The 16,285-nt window shown below is 47.3% G+C and overlaps 1 protein-coding gene across 3 annotated transcripts in view; it reads right to left on the minus strand.

The window, feature by feature from the left end:
* Nucleotides 1-16,285, minus strand: part of LOC118770114 (protein phosphatase 1 regulatory subunit 12A-like) — a 63,973-nt gene that overhangs the window by 25,117 nt on the left and 22,571 nt on the right. For all 3 annotated transcript variants that reach the window (XM_036517557.1, XM_036517556.1, XM_036517555.1), the window contains exons 2-8: nt 12,170-12,300; nt 7,478-7,596; nt 2,297-2,456; nt 1,466-1,610; nt 1,246-1,320; nt 932-1,026; nt 477-643 (exon numbers count right to left, since the gene is read on the minus strand). In XM_036517557.1, coding sequence (XP_036373450.1) covers nt 477-643; nt 932-1,026; nt 1,246-1,320; nt 1,466-1,610; nt 2,297-2,456; nt 7,478-7,596; nt 12,170-12,300 — 892 coding nt within the window. The remainder of the gene's footprint in view (nt 1-476; nt 644-931; nt 1,027-1,245; nt 1,321-1,465; nt 1,611-2,296; nt 2,457-7,477; nt 7,597-12,169; nt 12,301-16,285) is intronic.

The raw sequence follows: 16,285 nt of genomic DNA on the forward strand, positions 1-16,285 counted from the left end.
AGCACAAGTGCTGTGCTGTGTATCTCTTTTGTGAATAGCTTATTGGGGACACGGTGCTCGTTTCTTGGTTTTTGATTTGGAACGGCTAAATTTAGTCTGGGATGACAGGAGATGATACAGCCTTTAGCAGGCTGCTTCTCTTTTATCCTGGTTGTTTTTTCTTTGTATTTTGTGACATGCCTGGTGCAGGGCAGCTTGCTTGCACTCCAGTGCTCTGACACAACGTGAATGAAGTTCTCCAGTTCACTTCGCATTGGTTTTCTGCCTTCCCTTTTCACTATCACTTATTTATCTCTTAACGGCTTTCCCTCTGACAATGACTAAATCTGAGGAACCCCTTCACTGGTGATCAATCCGCCACCTCTTCCATGTGCCAGAGCCTGCAACGGGATTGCACCACCTTTGAAATACACATTGAATTTGTTTAACATAGCTGTTGTCCAGCAGCCCAGAGCAAGAGGGAGACATATTCCCACCTGCTTCAGTCTCAGACTCCGAGTCTTCCTCCTCCTCCTCCTCCTCTTCACTGGAGCAGCTGGACTCGTCCTTCTTGCCCTCCTCCTCTTCCTCATCTGCCTTTTCCGGCTCCAGGGACTCGATGCGGGGCGCAGTCTTCTCTGGCTCCAGCAGAAGCGTCTCTTTGCTGGAACACACAGGCAGCCCGTTAAGCTGCCGTCTGCATCACAGTGCCAGGAGGACGGACCACGTTCGTCCAGGGTTTCAAACTGGCGGCTGCACAAGAGGCCATGAGCTCATTTGTGCAACAGAGAATCACGACCCCTGGGTAAACTCTCACGACGTACAAACATGAAAATGACAAATGTCATACACTCATACATTACAATGATGCGGCAAGGCATTTTTCATGGAGGCCGTTCCAGCAGCACGTCAGTACCCAGGTACCCTGCTTTTCAAGCTTTGCCCTACTTGCCTCTTGAGGGGTTTCAGTGTTTGATTGTTGTCCACAGTGGTAGTGGTTGTTTCGATCAAAGGAGACTTCTTCACATCCCGCTTCTCACTCATTAGCTGAAATATAAAGATGCGCATATGTCAAATAACTTACAGGAGCCACTCTACAGAAGGGATGACTTCTTACGGTGAAACTTCAAGCCAACAAAATAAAGTCATACGCATCAATGAAGTGTGGGTGCTATGAAGGGAATACATGTTTAAGAAATGTCATTTTCAACTGTACTTCAGCTTTATTCCATCAAAGAACACTGCAGACACCAGAGAGAGGATTACCAGATTCTGCTTCTTTTGTAATTCTTCTAAGTAACCCAGGACATCTTCATCTGCTACATCAAAGGCTGTTTGGCCCTGAAAAAAGACAAATAAGACCAATGACACATCAGACAACCGAGCACTAACAGTATCAATCCCTAACTTTAAGCATATAGTATATGAAGGAAAGTCCAGAGCCAACAGCACTAAGTACGGAAAGTGAAAGGGAAAAAAGACCTACCACTTTGTTGATGGCGTCCATGTCGCACAGGTGATCTACCAGGATTCGACAGGCCTCCTCTTTGCCCCAGTGCGCGGCAGCGTGGAGGGGAGTCCAGCCGTCGTAATCTTTAATATTTACATCATACCCTGCCTGGATTAAAAGCCTGAAACACACGCAAACGCGTACAAACACACATACACACACACACGCACCGAAAAAAAACAGAAATAGCATCAGGTGATTTAGAAAATCTGGTTCTCTTGGATTTGGACTGTTGAAATCTACAATACGCTGACAGTGTGCGCCAGTAAGGCTTGCTGTTCTGTTGCTGCCCTGGGCCCTAAGCTATGTGATACTGTTCTTACTCTAAAGCACACACGCAAGTACGAACTCATGCACACAAACACAGCCCTTAAGACATAGGCAGGCAAGCAGCCTTCTACAAAACATACACAAAAAAAATCTGAATATTGCTTAAAAATTTTAACAGTGACACAGGCAACAGGCACGGTCCTCCTTTGGGAATGCAGTGGCTTTATATATCCAACATTACTGCCTTCAGTCATTCAGCTACAGACATGGAAAGAAATGTGGCACTGGCTGGGCTCCCAGGAGCAGATGGACAGGGTGCTGCGATCCTCTTCACTCAGTGGCCAGTCTCCCCTGCTGGACCAGAGCGGCAGCCCCAGCAGTAACAGACAGGAAGCTGATAGAGCCGTAGCCACCCAGCCAATGCTCCACTCCAGACAGAGCAGCTCTGCCTGTTTGTCTGTATGCACAGGTTTTGCTTTTGTGATCAGTATTGATAAGGGAGATGGGGCGGTAACGTGTGAGCGGAGACGGGCTTACTTTAAAACCTCCGAGTAGCCCTTGGCGGCGGCGACGTGCAGCGCCGTGCCGCCAGACTTGGTGTGCCGCACGTCGTTGATCTGGCCGCTGTTCAGCCACTGCCGCGCGTCCCGAAGCATAATCCGCTCCTCCTCCTTCCTGGCTGCCTCGATGTCCACTCCTAGGTGAGAGCAGAGCGTGGTTAACACACACACACACACACACACACACACCGCCTCTTCCCTTTAAGCTCTCACTGTAGCGCTGCTGCCGGCAAACCGGATCAACCAGAGGCGGAGAAGGAGGCAAGCGATCAAGTCAAGATCAACGAAACCTTTCATTACATCCAAAATCCAAAGGACAAAAATAATTACGAAACGCTGAGATAGTGCAAAGCTTCCATACCACACCGCAGCAGACCACGCATACTTAGCTATGTGAAGTGTGTGTCATCTGAAATGCAAAGTTTAAGTACACCTGCCATAATTCCAGCTGAAAGCTATTACAAAGCATGATGCATGAACAGCATTCTTAAATGGTAAAAATTTGACCTTGGACTTGACATTGCTACAGGCAAATTCTATACAACTTCCAGCAAAAGCCAAAAAAACAACTCAGCAATTCAGTGCATTCCAGGTATGGAACACGAATTTTCCATTATATTGACAACTGAGAGCCAAACATGAAAGGAACCATACGTAGGCAAATAAATGTTATTTGATCCGGCCTCTATAATGGAGTGAGAGAAACCCACTCCGCATTTGCAACAATACTCAACCACCTAAATATATGTCTTAAATTAGAAAGCACTGCAGTCGAGTCGTTCACATATATTCCCCCGAATCTCACCTTCACTCGCCATTAAACAGCAATCCCACAGGAAACCGGCAGAGGACAAATCTGTCACAAAATGCAATGTGCTCTCTGCACACCAGAGGGTGATGTAGACACCCCAAACTGCTGACCTCCTTTTGGACATACAGTATCTCTACCTCCTTAGTGCATCCATCTCCACTGCGTTTGTGGATGGACGGAAATAAAACTCTACACAGCAATGACGCAACGCAGGCCTATACATATGAGGCTCAGGAAACTGGTTCCTTAGACGTGTATTTACTTGTTACCACTTGACTAATATGTGAGTAATAAACTAAGTTACCACAGCTGTTGAGCCTCTTCATACTGAGCACTGAACTGGCTGTTCTGAACTACATAAACATTGAGCGAAAGAGCCTGCAATATAAATTAACCATTTCAGGTTAGGTTATCGGTTTTGCTTTAAAACAAGGGACAACTACACACAGCTGTAGTTTAGCGTGCGTGAAGCCATGAAAAATTCAGGTTAAAGAAAGAAAATGTTTTGGGTGATGCTTTCTTTGGAGATGAACTGGAGATCAACCAGGGAACTTGATAAGTAGAGAGCTCCAGTCAGATATCAGTGTTAAAAGATAAAATCAATGCAAACTGCTGCTAATTCTTCAGCCCATTCTCTGGGAAAAGTGTCCCACCCAGCAAACGCGTTCACGTAAACACCAGTAATGGGAAAACAGATCAACACACAAACCCATTACATGTGCTATCCAAATGTCCCAAACTTAATAAACAAACTGTCACAACAAGTGTAGCCAGTACAATAAACTCAGCTGACAGCATATCAATCGCAAACAGTGACACAACCACAAGGCTTTAATTTGCTTTTTCCACTTCATCAGTAGTTGCTCTTGGAGGCAAAAACCCGTACAATCTCCCCCAGCACTACGATGAGAGAGCCACTCAGAGTCTGGACACAGGGAGTGACTGGAGTGTGCAATTAGAGAGACGCTTATGAAGAAAGGGACAGGGACCAGGAGCTCGGTCGGTTGATTTGAGAGACGGGAGGTTAAAGGGCAGCGCGGATGGGCTTTTGGCAGCGGCACGCTGTCACAAAGCCTTTATTAAAAGCCCATGTGACGCCACGGCGCTCAAACACACTGTGTTCTGTCAGAGCTTTATTTCCACTGCGCTGGTCTGACTGCCCACAGCAGCGCCGGGGCTGAACATGACAGGAGGCAGGGGGAGCTGAGACAGCTTTTTCACCGGAGCTGCCGAGACGGAGCGCCACCGCTTGCAAACGAACAATCGACCTCACAAACGCGAACATAAATAAGCACGCAATACAGGCTCGCTGACCAGTAAACTTTTCTCTGATCGTTGCCACTCAATCGTTCTTATAGACAGTGGGAAAACTCAGGAAGAACAAGGCACGCGCCGCCTACATATGCTGATATTCTGAGACAGCTGAAAGGAGCTGTCTACAAAACCACCACAAACTGGGCTGAGGAGGACTGCAAACACGTTGGTTGCGAGTTCACATTTTGTAGACTGAATGTTGCGTAATCCTGACATTAACGTCTCAGTGACGCATTCAACAGAGGGACAGTCCACTTCCCTCACTGTCACATTTAATTCAGTGCAGTGAGCACACGGACTTCTCAAAATGATTAGAACTAGAGGTGGACGGCTTACTATGCTAAATAAAATAAAACAAACTGATTATTGGAAGGAACAAAGGAAATATGGTAGAACACAGTCTCCTGGAGACTAAGTTCGTTCTATAAAAAGCAAGAGGAGAAATTGCCCAAGACCTCCACGAGACCACAAAACTGCAGCCTGGTGGGTACTGGGAGGAATTTCACGAGTCTACATTAAGAGCCCATTACACCTTGAGGCGGAGCAGTAACTGGGGTTGTTCTGAAAACAAATACACAAGGGCCAGTGAAACAGAACACACTGATTGGACAAGTTGTTTCCCAATGCCATGTATGGTCTCATGTGGCAAAAATAAAGGTTCTGTCATCAAGAACTGATGAGTAAACACACAGGGACTAACAAGTAAACACGTAGAGGCTAGCACAATATCAATACCACCAGTTAAGAAAGTTTGTGGGAGGCTGACGTGGAACAGGGCCGATTTAGCTTTTCATGGTTTTCACGAACCTCTTGCCAACACAAGCAAAAGCTCAAATGACCCTGACTAAGTCTAAGTGTGATTAATGGGGGCAAACGGCATCCAAAGCCACTCCTGGAGAGGTGTCTCATTACCACATGACAGAGTCCCCGCGCTGTCAATATCAGACTGCTCCACCAGAGCCGTACTGCTGGAAATGATGGGTCCTGCTCCATCTTTCCTAGCCATCATTGTCCTTGTGTCTGTCCGGACCCAGACTCTAAATCTTACTTCCTCATCTGGGAAGAGGAAGAGCTGCAAGGAAGTGCTGGTATGACCAGTGAGTGCTGGGCTACAGGGAGCAGACCTGGCTGCCAGGGGACTGGGGTCGTTCTCTAACCTTTAACCTGTATAATAAACTTCTAATAAACCATTACACAACATCACCTGTGACCTTAAAACCATCACTACCCAAAACAAAGCAGTATCCATTCACACAATAACACACATTTTGACACTTTTATAAATACGCCAAAACACCTTCACTTACTTTTTGTTGGCAACATCACATATGACATCATGTGATGTACATGCCAACGTCACGCTGCCTGTCGAATGCTCCTAATGCGTTATAAGGCCGATACTTCTAACACTTATATTGTGAATGCCTGAGGCGGCTGGTTAGGACACCGCAACAGTGTCTGTCAGCATGGACTGCGCAGGCATGCCGACATTTCAGGGCCCCGGTGCATCTGTCAGGTCCCCCCCGCAAATAAAACCTGACAGCTGCCATTACCAGGGCGCTGGGCTGCGCGGGCCCGGCTGAGCCGCCGGCCGTTACGTAACACGCTTTAAAGAGTGTTAACTGACCGGAGCAGCGCCTCCTCTTCTCCGAGTCCCTCTGCTCCTGCTCCTTCCATGTCGGCGCATACCGAGACCGCGTTCGTGTTACCGCAGCGACGCAGTGATGTGCTGTCGTTGGAATGCGCCCCGCGCCGAGCGCAAGTCTAAACAGACGAGGGTGTGAACGGTGGCGGCAACGGCTGCTGAGAGCCACTCAGTGTCTGGCGGATGGTGAAGATGTGCAGAGTCCCCTTTCAAACAGGAGTCTTACAGTCCAGCTTGAGTCTTAAATTGGAAGGCATTATGGGATACCTAGGGGCTGTTCTTTGAGGAATTATCAATATGCTGAAATCATTACTTTAATATATCTCAGTGTAGCTTGTTCTCTGGCTGAAGTCATTGTCCAAATGAGTTAAGTGCTTGAAAACCTAGGGAAAGCATTTGACTGGATGTCCCAAGCGCAAATTAAGCTGTTGGCCCCTGCTGGGTGATTGACAGACGCTTTCTTTCCAGATAGCTGCTGGGCTGGGAACGATATGGGTTGGGATGCATAATTTCAACTTCTGGCCTTTGGCAAAGAGAACTGAGAGGAGAGGTCCTGCCAGACACAAGCTCCTGTCACCATTATAGTTCAATCAGCTGCTAGCAAAGCCCAAAAGTGCATGGGACGAGGGGGCACCCTGAGCCAGGAGCTGTGAGCTAGGTCAGGGAATATGTCTGAGCATGGCTTCCCATAAGCACTGGGAGGATGTGTGGGCATGTCTCATCATCTCAGTAATGCTCTGACAGAAAAAAAAGCACACCATGTCAGTTCAAGATCAGAATGCTCAGGATCCACTGAAGTCAGCATGCCACACGAAAATGTAGCCTAATGCACAGTCAAATGTGGAATCGTAATAAAAATGGCAGATTAACTTCATGCAAGCCAAGGAAGTGTTACGCTTGAGTGTGAAGGTCGATGGAAGGGGTATCATTTGTTTTTCCCCACACACAAATTCAACAGTCCACCCAAACCATCCCCACCATCAGTGGGTACCCAACAGGTTAGGGAACCACTGACTAGGGAACAACAAACAGTCCATGTTAGCGCATCAAACTTCCTCATTACATAACTTTACCAGTGTGACCCAGCCATCTTGCTTATTCTTTATTCATTCCCAACTGTAAATAATTGAAGGTGAGACATGCTCGACATTTCTGGTCAGGCTGGTTTATGAGGTTGATTTGTAATGTAATAACGGGGGCACAAGCAACAAAAAGCGAACAGATTTGTTTGCCATATTGCTGATACTGAACTAAGCTCAGCCAGCACTCTGGAGCTCAGCCAGAATGTGTCACCTAACATGACCGTGAGGAAATCAATGGGCTCCAACGGAGGCAGAAGCCACAGATCAAAGCCGTGTGACAGCGATAGCCCGGCGCGGGGCGGGTACCTTGCCGGTTGATCTCGTTCTGCAGAAGCTCTTCCATGGCCTCTTCCTCGGCAATGTCCAACGGCGTTTCCCCTTCGCTGTTCACCACGCCAACATTCGCCCCCTGGCTGATAAGGTACCTGAAGGAAGACGACAGAAGTAGGCTTTCGTTAGGGGGGCTGAACACATGCCCAGAGGTTGCAGGTCTGAGACCCAGATGAAGCACAGCTAGTGGACACCAGAGAGGAGCTCAGTCTGAATTGCTGAAAAGCTGTGCAGAAATCTAAATGGTTGAGGGGCAAAAAACAAATGTTGGCCAAGTAATTGCGCTGCGCTTGGATATGGTTCCTGAATGTGAGTACAGCTCTATTTTTGTACAGCTCTATTTTTGTTACTAAAAATCTTCAAGAATTCAGTGACATTAGAAATACAGTGGGAGTAAATAAATGTTTCCAAACCATTTGTAACAATGGTAAAAAGGGCACTGTTAAGAGCTCGTGCACCAGAAACACTTTCTATTTTGTCATTTATAACGGAATTAAAAAGCTGACCCTAACAGTACCACGGCATATTAATCTCAACACAGCCTAAAGAACGGTGGAGATGAAAACTACTTTCCACACACTTTCCATTCAGTCATTTGCTGTGCAGACACAGCTTTCAACAGAACTGGAAAACAGCCCACAGACAGACACACTGTAAAGCACATGCTACCTGTCAGCACTCTTAACTAGTTTCCATTTATGTCCTCTTGTTTTACAGACTGAACTCACCCTAAAGAATCTATTATAGTTAACCTTATTGATTCCTTTTATAAATTTAAATACCTCAATTAAATCGCCCCTAATCCTCCTCTCGCTTAGTCTAAATAGGTTAAGTAACTTGAGTCTTTCCTCATAGCTTTTATATTTCATGCCAGGAACTAATTTAGTTGCCCTTCTTTGAACCTTTTCTAGAGCTTCGATATCTTTTTTATAGTGCGGTGCCCAGAACTGCACACTCAGATGTGTCTCATTGCTACTGGAGTGCTGAACATGTTCTAGTGTTTGTTCTATTCATTTAAATATATTTATTAATTATGTTATGTAATGTAACAATTACAATAAATAATATAATATTATTTATTATTATAATATTACTATCAGATCAGAACGCATTCAGTTTGCGTAATGATCAACCCAATTGTGTAATTAAAGGCTAACATGAAACATGAAAAAAAAACTTCAAGCACACCATGCCTCTGACTCTGACTTGCCTCTGATCCCTCTCCATAATGATCCTTTTGAGGACACTAATAATGTACATTGTAGCCTGCAGAAAAACCTGGCTGGGCCTTTGGAAACACAGCATTATTGTACGAAAACTAAAATACAGAACATGTGTGTGAAATACCATGCTTGTTAGACAAAATTGTGTTTTGAGATTTGTGCACTGGATTGTGGATTGTGTGCTCACCAGAGAATGAAAGGTCTGTTCTTCCATGATTTAATCTAATGAGCAAGAGTATTTTGTAATACAGCAGCTTAGATGAACTGCACTGTTGCACTGTGGCTACCATTCCTTACACAGTAATGTACCTGTTTCCTTGTACACACCCAACAGCTGCTCACACATGACAGCCATTCAATGTGTAACTGGTACTTAGGCATTTCAACCAAATGACCTCAACTCAACTCCTCGTTCCCGCTAACGCAACCTCTCCCTCCCTCCCTCCCTTCTCCTTCTCCTCCTCCTCCTCCTCCTCCTCCTCTCCCTCTCTCCCGCTCTCCTCCGCATCTGACTGTTTCCGACCGCGAGACATCTGCGTATCCTGGCTGCCGGTGGTTTCGGGCCTGAGGAAATGCAGACTCTTTTCATTAAAATGACACACCACTTCAAATCCACTACATCCCAGCCACTCGCCTCAGAATGGTGATTCATTACCAAAACGCAAAGCTCAACAGTTTACTTATTCTGTGGAGTTCGGTTCTCTACATGCTGCAAACGCTACTCTTTAATGCCGCCGTGCTTTTTCGTTTACCGGTTAAGTGGCTTTGCGGGTAGGGTTCTGACATCGGAGGACTCCGCGTTTGGTCCCCAGCCGAGTCACAATAAAGACTTCTCCAAACGGCGCCTTCTGCCTCACTGCCTGTCACTTGGCATTGAAAGAGATGGATTGTGGGTAACGGTCTGCTGACAAACTGGAGTTCTGCACATCAAGCTACTTCACACTTCGGATATCACAAGGTATGACCCAATGGGCTGGCATGGCTTCTATTTTCCGCACTGTACGCACTTTTCTGACTAAAAGCGTAGCAGGCCTGTTGTCACAGAGGGGATGGGGTTATAAAACAGTGAGCAAGTGCTGAAAGCAATCCCCTAACCATCATTACTACCATCGGAGCATCCTGATTTCAGATGATACTCAAAATGCTTAATCTATGAAGTGAAGTTTGCGGAACCCACAGCTCTTGCAGAAATTCTGGTCACACAGAACTGTAGAATGCAGAACTATAACACTTTTGTTGGCCAACTCTCAACCAATGACAACACTAATAACAGTGAGAGACAACAACATGTATCATTAATGTATCAATAAAAAGCTGCCTGAACTCAGGGTGCACTGTGTGATATTTTAAGTGGCTTCGGAATGTCTAGATGCAAAGTCTAGTGAAATATGACACTGAAGAGAATCAGGTCACAGCAGACTCCAATAACTGGAACAATGAGTGTGACTTATCCTGCTCGGTGTTCCTTCCCGATTCAAATGTCAACCGACAAAATCTCTGATGTGCTCCCATTTCTATAAATGGCACTCCTACCTCAAAAGGTTAGGCAAAGAATACCAGCCGACGCAACTGGATATCAAAACCCTAATCTTAGCTACAAAAACACTGTTGTAGGCCTGGCTCCTTGAAAAAAAGATCAACCATAACACCACAGGCAATCAGCCAATCACAAGGAACTTCACAAAGAAGTGAAAACTGGGCCCTGCTCTGATTGGAGTCCGCTGCATATCCAGAGATTCTGTTCTTACCGCATGTACATAGTGCCACTGTGACCTTCAATTGTAAAGCGTGCAGTGGCATTTCAGGGCACGTCTGCAATGTTTGCAACCTTACAACGGAAGTGCCCCAGCGGGGAATCAAACTGGCAACCTTTCGTTTACAAGCCCTTCTCCTTACCTGCTGTGCTATACTGTCGCCACCGGCTCAGTGGGTAAGAATGTGAACTGTTCCAGTTCTACAGCCAGTGTTTGCTCACCCTGTTTTCCCAGGGGTCAACGGGGTTACAGGCCCAGTTCTGAGTTTCACCAGGAGAATCTTGAAATTCATTAGTCACTGGTCAAGTCACTGTTTAACACAACTGACGGCTAGTGATTATGGCTGGCTGTAAGGAGAGGAAAAGGACTGCGAGTCTTGGGTAGAGGAACTAATCCCGCGAGTTGGATACCAATAAACCATTCCTGCACTTCCACTGTAGATAGCCTAAACTGTGTTTATCCCCAACCAGAGCCACTCAGCAAAAGCTGTCCTCCAGCGCTACCTGTGAGGATGAAAATGACTTAGCTACAAGCTCTGAAGCCAACATCACACATCGCTCAACAGTAAACGCCATACGAACAGTGTGACCCTGCTAATTAACACTTTAATGCAGGTGGAAGCCTCTTGAAATTGAGTGGAAAAGGGAGAACATGCGATCACGGAGCTGAGAGGGGTGGTCGATCAGCTAGCAGTGAAAACCCTGCCGAACCGACTCAAAGTCCTACACGCTCTGCAAAGACAGAGGTCATTAACGGAGCTCCAGATGGGACCTCGTGGCACGCTCTGTTCTGTCTGTGTAACAGAGGCAGGCACGGCCCTGGAGCCCAGCCACGGGGCTGGGCAGGTGTCCATCTGGACCCCTGCCATGTTTAGCTAGCGATGGGCCTCAGTGGCAAGGGTGGTCAGCACTGACTCTGCAAGTGCCAGCCAACCTGCAAGCGGCCACACGGGGCGCTGTTCGCATCCCTGCGGGGTGGCGTGGGGAACCACACAAGCCTGCTAGAGGTTGGGAATGTGTTATTTCTACGGAAACAGAATTCAAAATCAGACAAGGGAAAGGCATTACGACTGAATTCCTGTCCTCGCATTCAAAACTGAAGCTTGAAATATGCGACAGCTAATCCCAACACAAGCATCCCAGTGTAAATACCTAATGCAACGCTGCTGTTAGGTTTATATCTGGCATACTCTCCATTCTTCCGCAGCCCTTTGTCTAGGATATTTCCCCGGCTCTATGAGCAGACAGGGACCCTGTTACAGGCATTAGCTCTGTGACCCCACCTGCTTGCCTGAGCGCACCGCGTCGTTATGCCAGACGTAACTTTAGAGCAACAATTCAACAGGTATCTGGAATCTCCGCTCTGGAGCACAACACGCCGTTCGCCCATTGAGAAAGGGAAGCGCCTGAAACCTGACCCCGGGGGCCGCGGTGTCTGCGGGCTTTCGCTTAAGCCAGCCACTCAAGCACCCGATTCATGTGATCATTGCTGCCACTGAACCAATTTAGCTCCCCCCCCCCGAGATCTAGGAGTTGTTTAACAGAAAGCTGGAAATCCTACTGGATTGTGGCCATTATTGATGAAAACTGAGCAGCCCTGGCACAGGGACGCAAGGCATTAAAAGGAGGGGCCAGGTGGACGGCTTCAGAGGAGCGTACTGAGAAAACGACAGAGGGGTGGGGGACACTTACTCTGCTATGTCCATGTATCCGCAGGAGGCCGCCGCGTGAAGCGGGATCCAGCCTTCGTTATCCGGCTGGTTGATGCTGGCTCCATGCTCCACCAGGAACGTCACCATGTCTATGTTATCGTCTATGCAGGCCTAGAAAGCAGAGAGGGGAGTTAGATGAATGAAGGAAATCAGGGCTGATTACGTCGACATCATTGTGAGCCCGCTTTCTTATAACAAAACCATCTGACCCCCTCAGTCAAAGCCAGCGCGGGGATGTTCTGGGAACGCCAGTTCTTGGAAGAGGTCACTCCTCTGACAGACTGCTTAAGTAGGAATCTTGCTTTTCTGAGGCTACGTATGCGCTGGTATTGCAGAAGTGACCTTTGCAAAATGGAATTTCTGTTATTGAGAGGAATCTGGCATTTCGCAGAGGAATTTCAAAATGGGAAGCTCATTACCTAATGTTCAATATTACGCAAAAAGCCAACGGAAAATGGAGAGGTGTTTTATAGAGCTTGTTAAATTTTGCATTTATTGCCAGGACTCCATGGAGGTTTTCAACAATTGTTTCACCAACACATTTTCATACATTATGATGTTCAAAAATGGAGTCAGAGGTTAAAAACAAACAGCGGAAAAAATGAAAAAAAGGGAAAATTCTGAGAAAAAGAACAAATAGAATCGATCATTTAGTAAACAAAATTTACTTTCATGACAAAAATGGAATGTAGTGTGGCATGTCGTCAGATGGATAGGATATTGTCTCCAAATACCAGAACATATTCCAGGGCATTTCAAATATCAGAGCATTTAGAATTATTGGATCCTTTCCACGGGTCATTTAAAAAAAAGTTTAGGTGTCACCTTCATGAACCAACTCAATTCATTATACCAGGGAAGTGAACTTTTACTGCACTGTAGCACCACAACCACTTACAACATAATATAAATACTGACTATTCTGCATCATTCTGCATTGTGATTAGCAAAAAATACAGTAAAATAAAATAAAAGATTAAATCTGTTTCCAATTTACATTGGAAAAACACCCATTTTCTGTGGCAACTTGGTGAAAACAGGGCGTTTTTTTAGGGGGCTACTCCTACTATTTCACAGCCTTTACTCCCTCTCATGTGCATATCAAAACCCTGCTTCAAACAAGAGCACTGTAAATAAAGCCAAATAAGAGTGTAGATGTGGACTTCTGACTACTCCTGCTACGATATGTGTGGGCTGGGAGGGGGAGGGTGCTCCTCGCTGGAGTGAGGCACCAAATAGACCCGGACCTTCCAAACGTCAGGGAGGAGCAGATATGAACAGCGCTGGAACGGCTACAGTTAGAGAGGAATACGTCACGACTGTGCAGCAAGAATCTGTGACCGAGGTCACATTCCACAGCCCTGAGGTCCACGGGGAGCCACACGATTCCCACAGTGAAGAAGAAGCACCTCCGACTCTGCCCCACGGCGGGGTGAGAGCCCTAGCCCGGGGGGAAAGGTGTCAACTCAATGTAAACCCGTTCAGATAACATTACGACTCCACTGCCGACAAAGTGAAAAACAATCCGCGAAAAGGATCGGATGCTCCTCGATAGCAGCGGTCGGGGGGGGGGTGGGGGGTCGTGTTGCTGAGAATAATTTGTCACCTTTCCTTGATTTTCAATTACGGAAAGACGGGGACCCCGAGGTCCCGTCCCGAAACACGCCTCGGGCCCTCGCAACCCCCGTGAACTCTTCTTTTCCCCCCCCGCCTGTTGCTATGGCAGCGTCGGACAGGGAAACACACTCCGGCCGGCCCCCGCGTTTCGGCGCGCATGACCATCTGGTCGGAGTCCTTGCCCAAATTTGGGCGGCAGATTGCGCCGTATATGGCCAGAGGCGAGAGCCGTCTCTGCGTGTGGCTCGGCCGGCCTTATCTGAGGCAGAGAGCTGCGCCGTCCACCGGGGAGCGGGGGGGTGGCGGGGGGGGGAGGGGAGCCGCACAAACAGCCAGGTGCAGAGCCTCTACCTTCTCCAGATCTGACAACCCTCCGGGGCCCGCAGCACAGACCGAGCACGCACCCAAACAGCTGCGTCCCCCAGCGCACCTGCCCCCGCTGCGGACGGCACGCACCGACTCAGAGCGGCAGGACGAGAGGGGGCGACCCACGCCTGGTCCTGCAGGGTCGCGGTGCCTGCTCCAGCCAGGGCCTTTCACCACACGCTTTACCTAACCATCCTGACTAAACCAACTTAGCTGCCAGTGGCTTACAGAGAGCTGTGGAAGCTACTGCTCTGCTGACTTTAAGGACCAGTGCTGAGCAACGGCGCTATATGGTCGCACCACGTTGATAGAGTTGCATCAAGGTTATGCAGTTGGACCAAATTCAGCAACTTAGGCTTTCTACAATAAGCGTTTATGTACTTCTTTCATTTTTCCTAGTAGTCTTCAAAACATCTTGGAAGAAGAGACAGTGTTCAAAGACAGTTTGAAGACTAAAACTAAATTAAAAGAACATAAAGATTAACCCTCAGCATAGATATGGTAATTCTGTGCATCTCATTGATCTATTTTTGAAGTACTGAATTGATCTGTGGATCAGCACCCACATGTCTTCTACTTTGGCAAGTTCAAAAATGTTTCATCCTAACCCAATGCTCTTTTCGCTCCTTTCACCTGTAGTCTTCTGAATAATTCAAGAGCGAGGATGTGGGTTATTGCATTATCTTCCATTCTTCCAACTGAGAAACGACAAGCTATGCCCTCCAAGGCAAATGCACATCACTACAGCTTTGCTCACCTCTGCGTAACACACTTCAAAAGGCACCGTCTTGAGCTGTGACTATCCTCCCATGGTAATCTTTTAATGGCTATAATGATATAATAAGAGGTATAAGGTAGAATAAGAGGGTCAGAGGTGTCGTTCCAGTTTAAGGGACTTGTAAGCGCAGCAGGGAGCGGGACCGCAGTCCCCTGGCAGTGCATAGCTATCCCTGCCGAACGCTGGCATCTCTCTCGCAGGCTTCACACACGCCGATGTAAAAATAAAGCTGTCACTGTTTAAAGAGAGGGGAGGAGAGCTGCATTCCTTGCCCAATATAGGAGCATCTAGGAACGTTTTGCGACGCTCCACTACTACAGAGGCGTCCTTTCCTAAAGAGCCGGGTTCCGAGCGTCGAGTTAAAAACACGAGAGAGTGGAAAGGACGGCTGGAGACGCTATGGGGCTGACAACCACGGCCGTTAACGACGGGAGTTATTACCCAGCTGCGTCTGAGTTCAGCCTCCCGCGGCCAGGGGCCCCCGACAGGCGTCCGGGGAAGAGCGCAGACATGTACTGACTCAACAGGCAGCAGGCCGACCTGCCTCCATTCAAACCTGTCGGACCGGTACGGGGGGGGGGTTGCTGCCGTCAAACAGGCAGCAGCTGAGTCACCGCTGCAGCGCCAGACACACACAGAAACACGCGTAACATGCGTGCACGTATGCACACGACCGCAAACACGGTGAATACACGTAACACACATACGTGCGCAAAAACGCACACAGACAATTGCATCTGAGAGGTGCACAAACAGGTCATGTGATATATGGCTCAAGATACTGTTAAAATAATATCCAACCCACATGATTTGAATGTGTCCACAGGGACAGGCCATATTTGATATGGGTTACAATGAAGACTCTACAGACAAAGTGAAGTACAAGCTGCATTACACTGTACACTGTAGTATAAACCAACAATACTGAATACTTGCACAGTTAGCATAACGAGCCTTAAGGCATCAGTTAAGAAACAAATAGGACAACTACTCAGACGCGGGCACTGATCACAGAGTAAACTGGCTCATTACTTTCAAAGAACATGTCAGCTCCAACTCTGCAGAAGCCAAAGTGGCATAATCATAATCTCAGGGATAATTGCTCGTGACTCAGCGTCAGCCACAGGTGAGCAGCAGCGGTGACAGCACCGGCAATAAGCAACAGTTCCAAAGGCACCAGATTTGCAAAGCTACATCTGCAACAATGTGGGAGAGAAGAGGCCCTTATTCTGAACAACTTGCATAGCTTACATTTCGACATACAATCCAGTCATTTAGCTGAACATTTACAGACAGTTAGAGTGAAGTAACTTGCTAAAGGGCACAAGAGGGGTA

Source organism: Megalops cyprinoides, chromosome 23 (assembly GCF_013368585.1).
Source record: "Megalops cyprinoides isolate fMegCyp1 chromosome 23, fMegCyp1.pri, whole genome shotgun sequence".
Classification (NCBI taxonomy): domain Eukaryota; kingdom Metazoa; phylum Chordata; class Actinopteri; order Elopiformes; family Megalopidae; genus Megalops; species Megalops cyprinoides.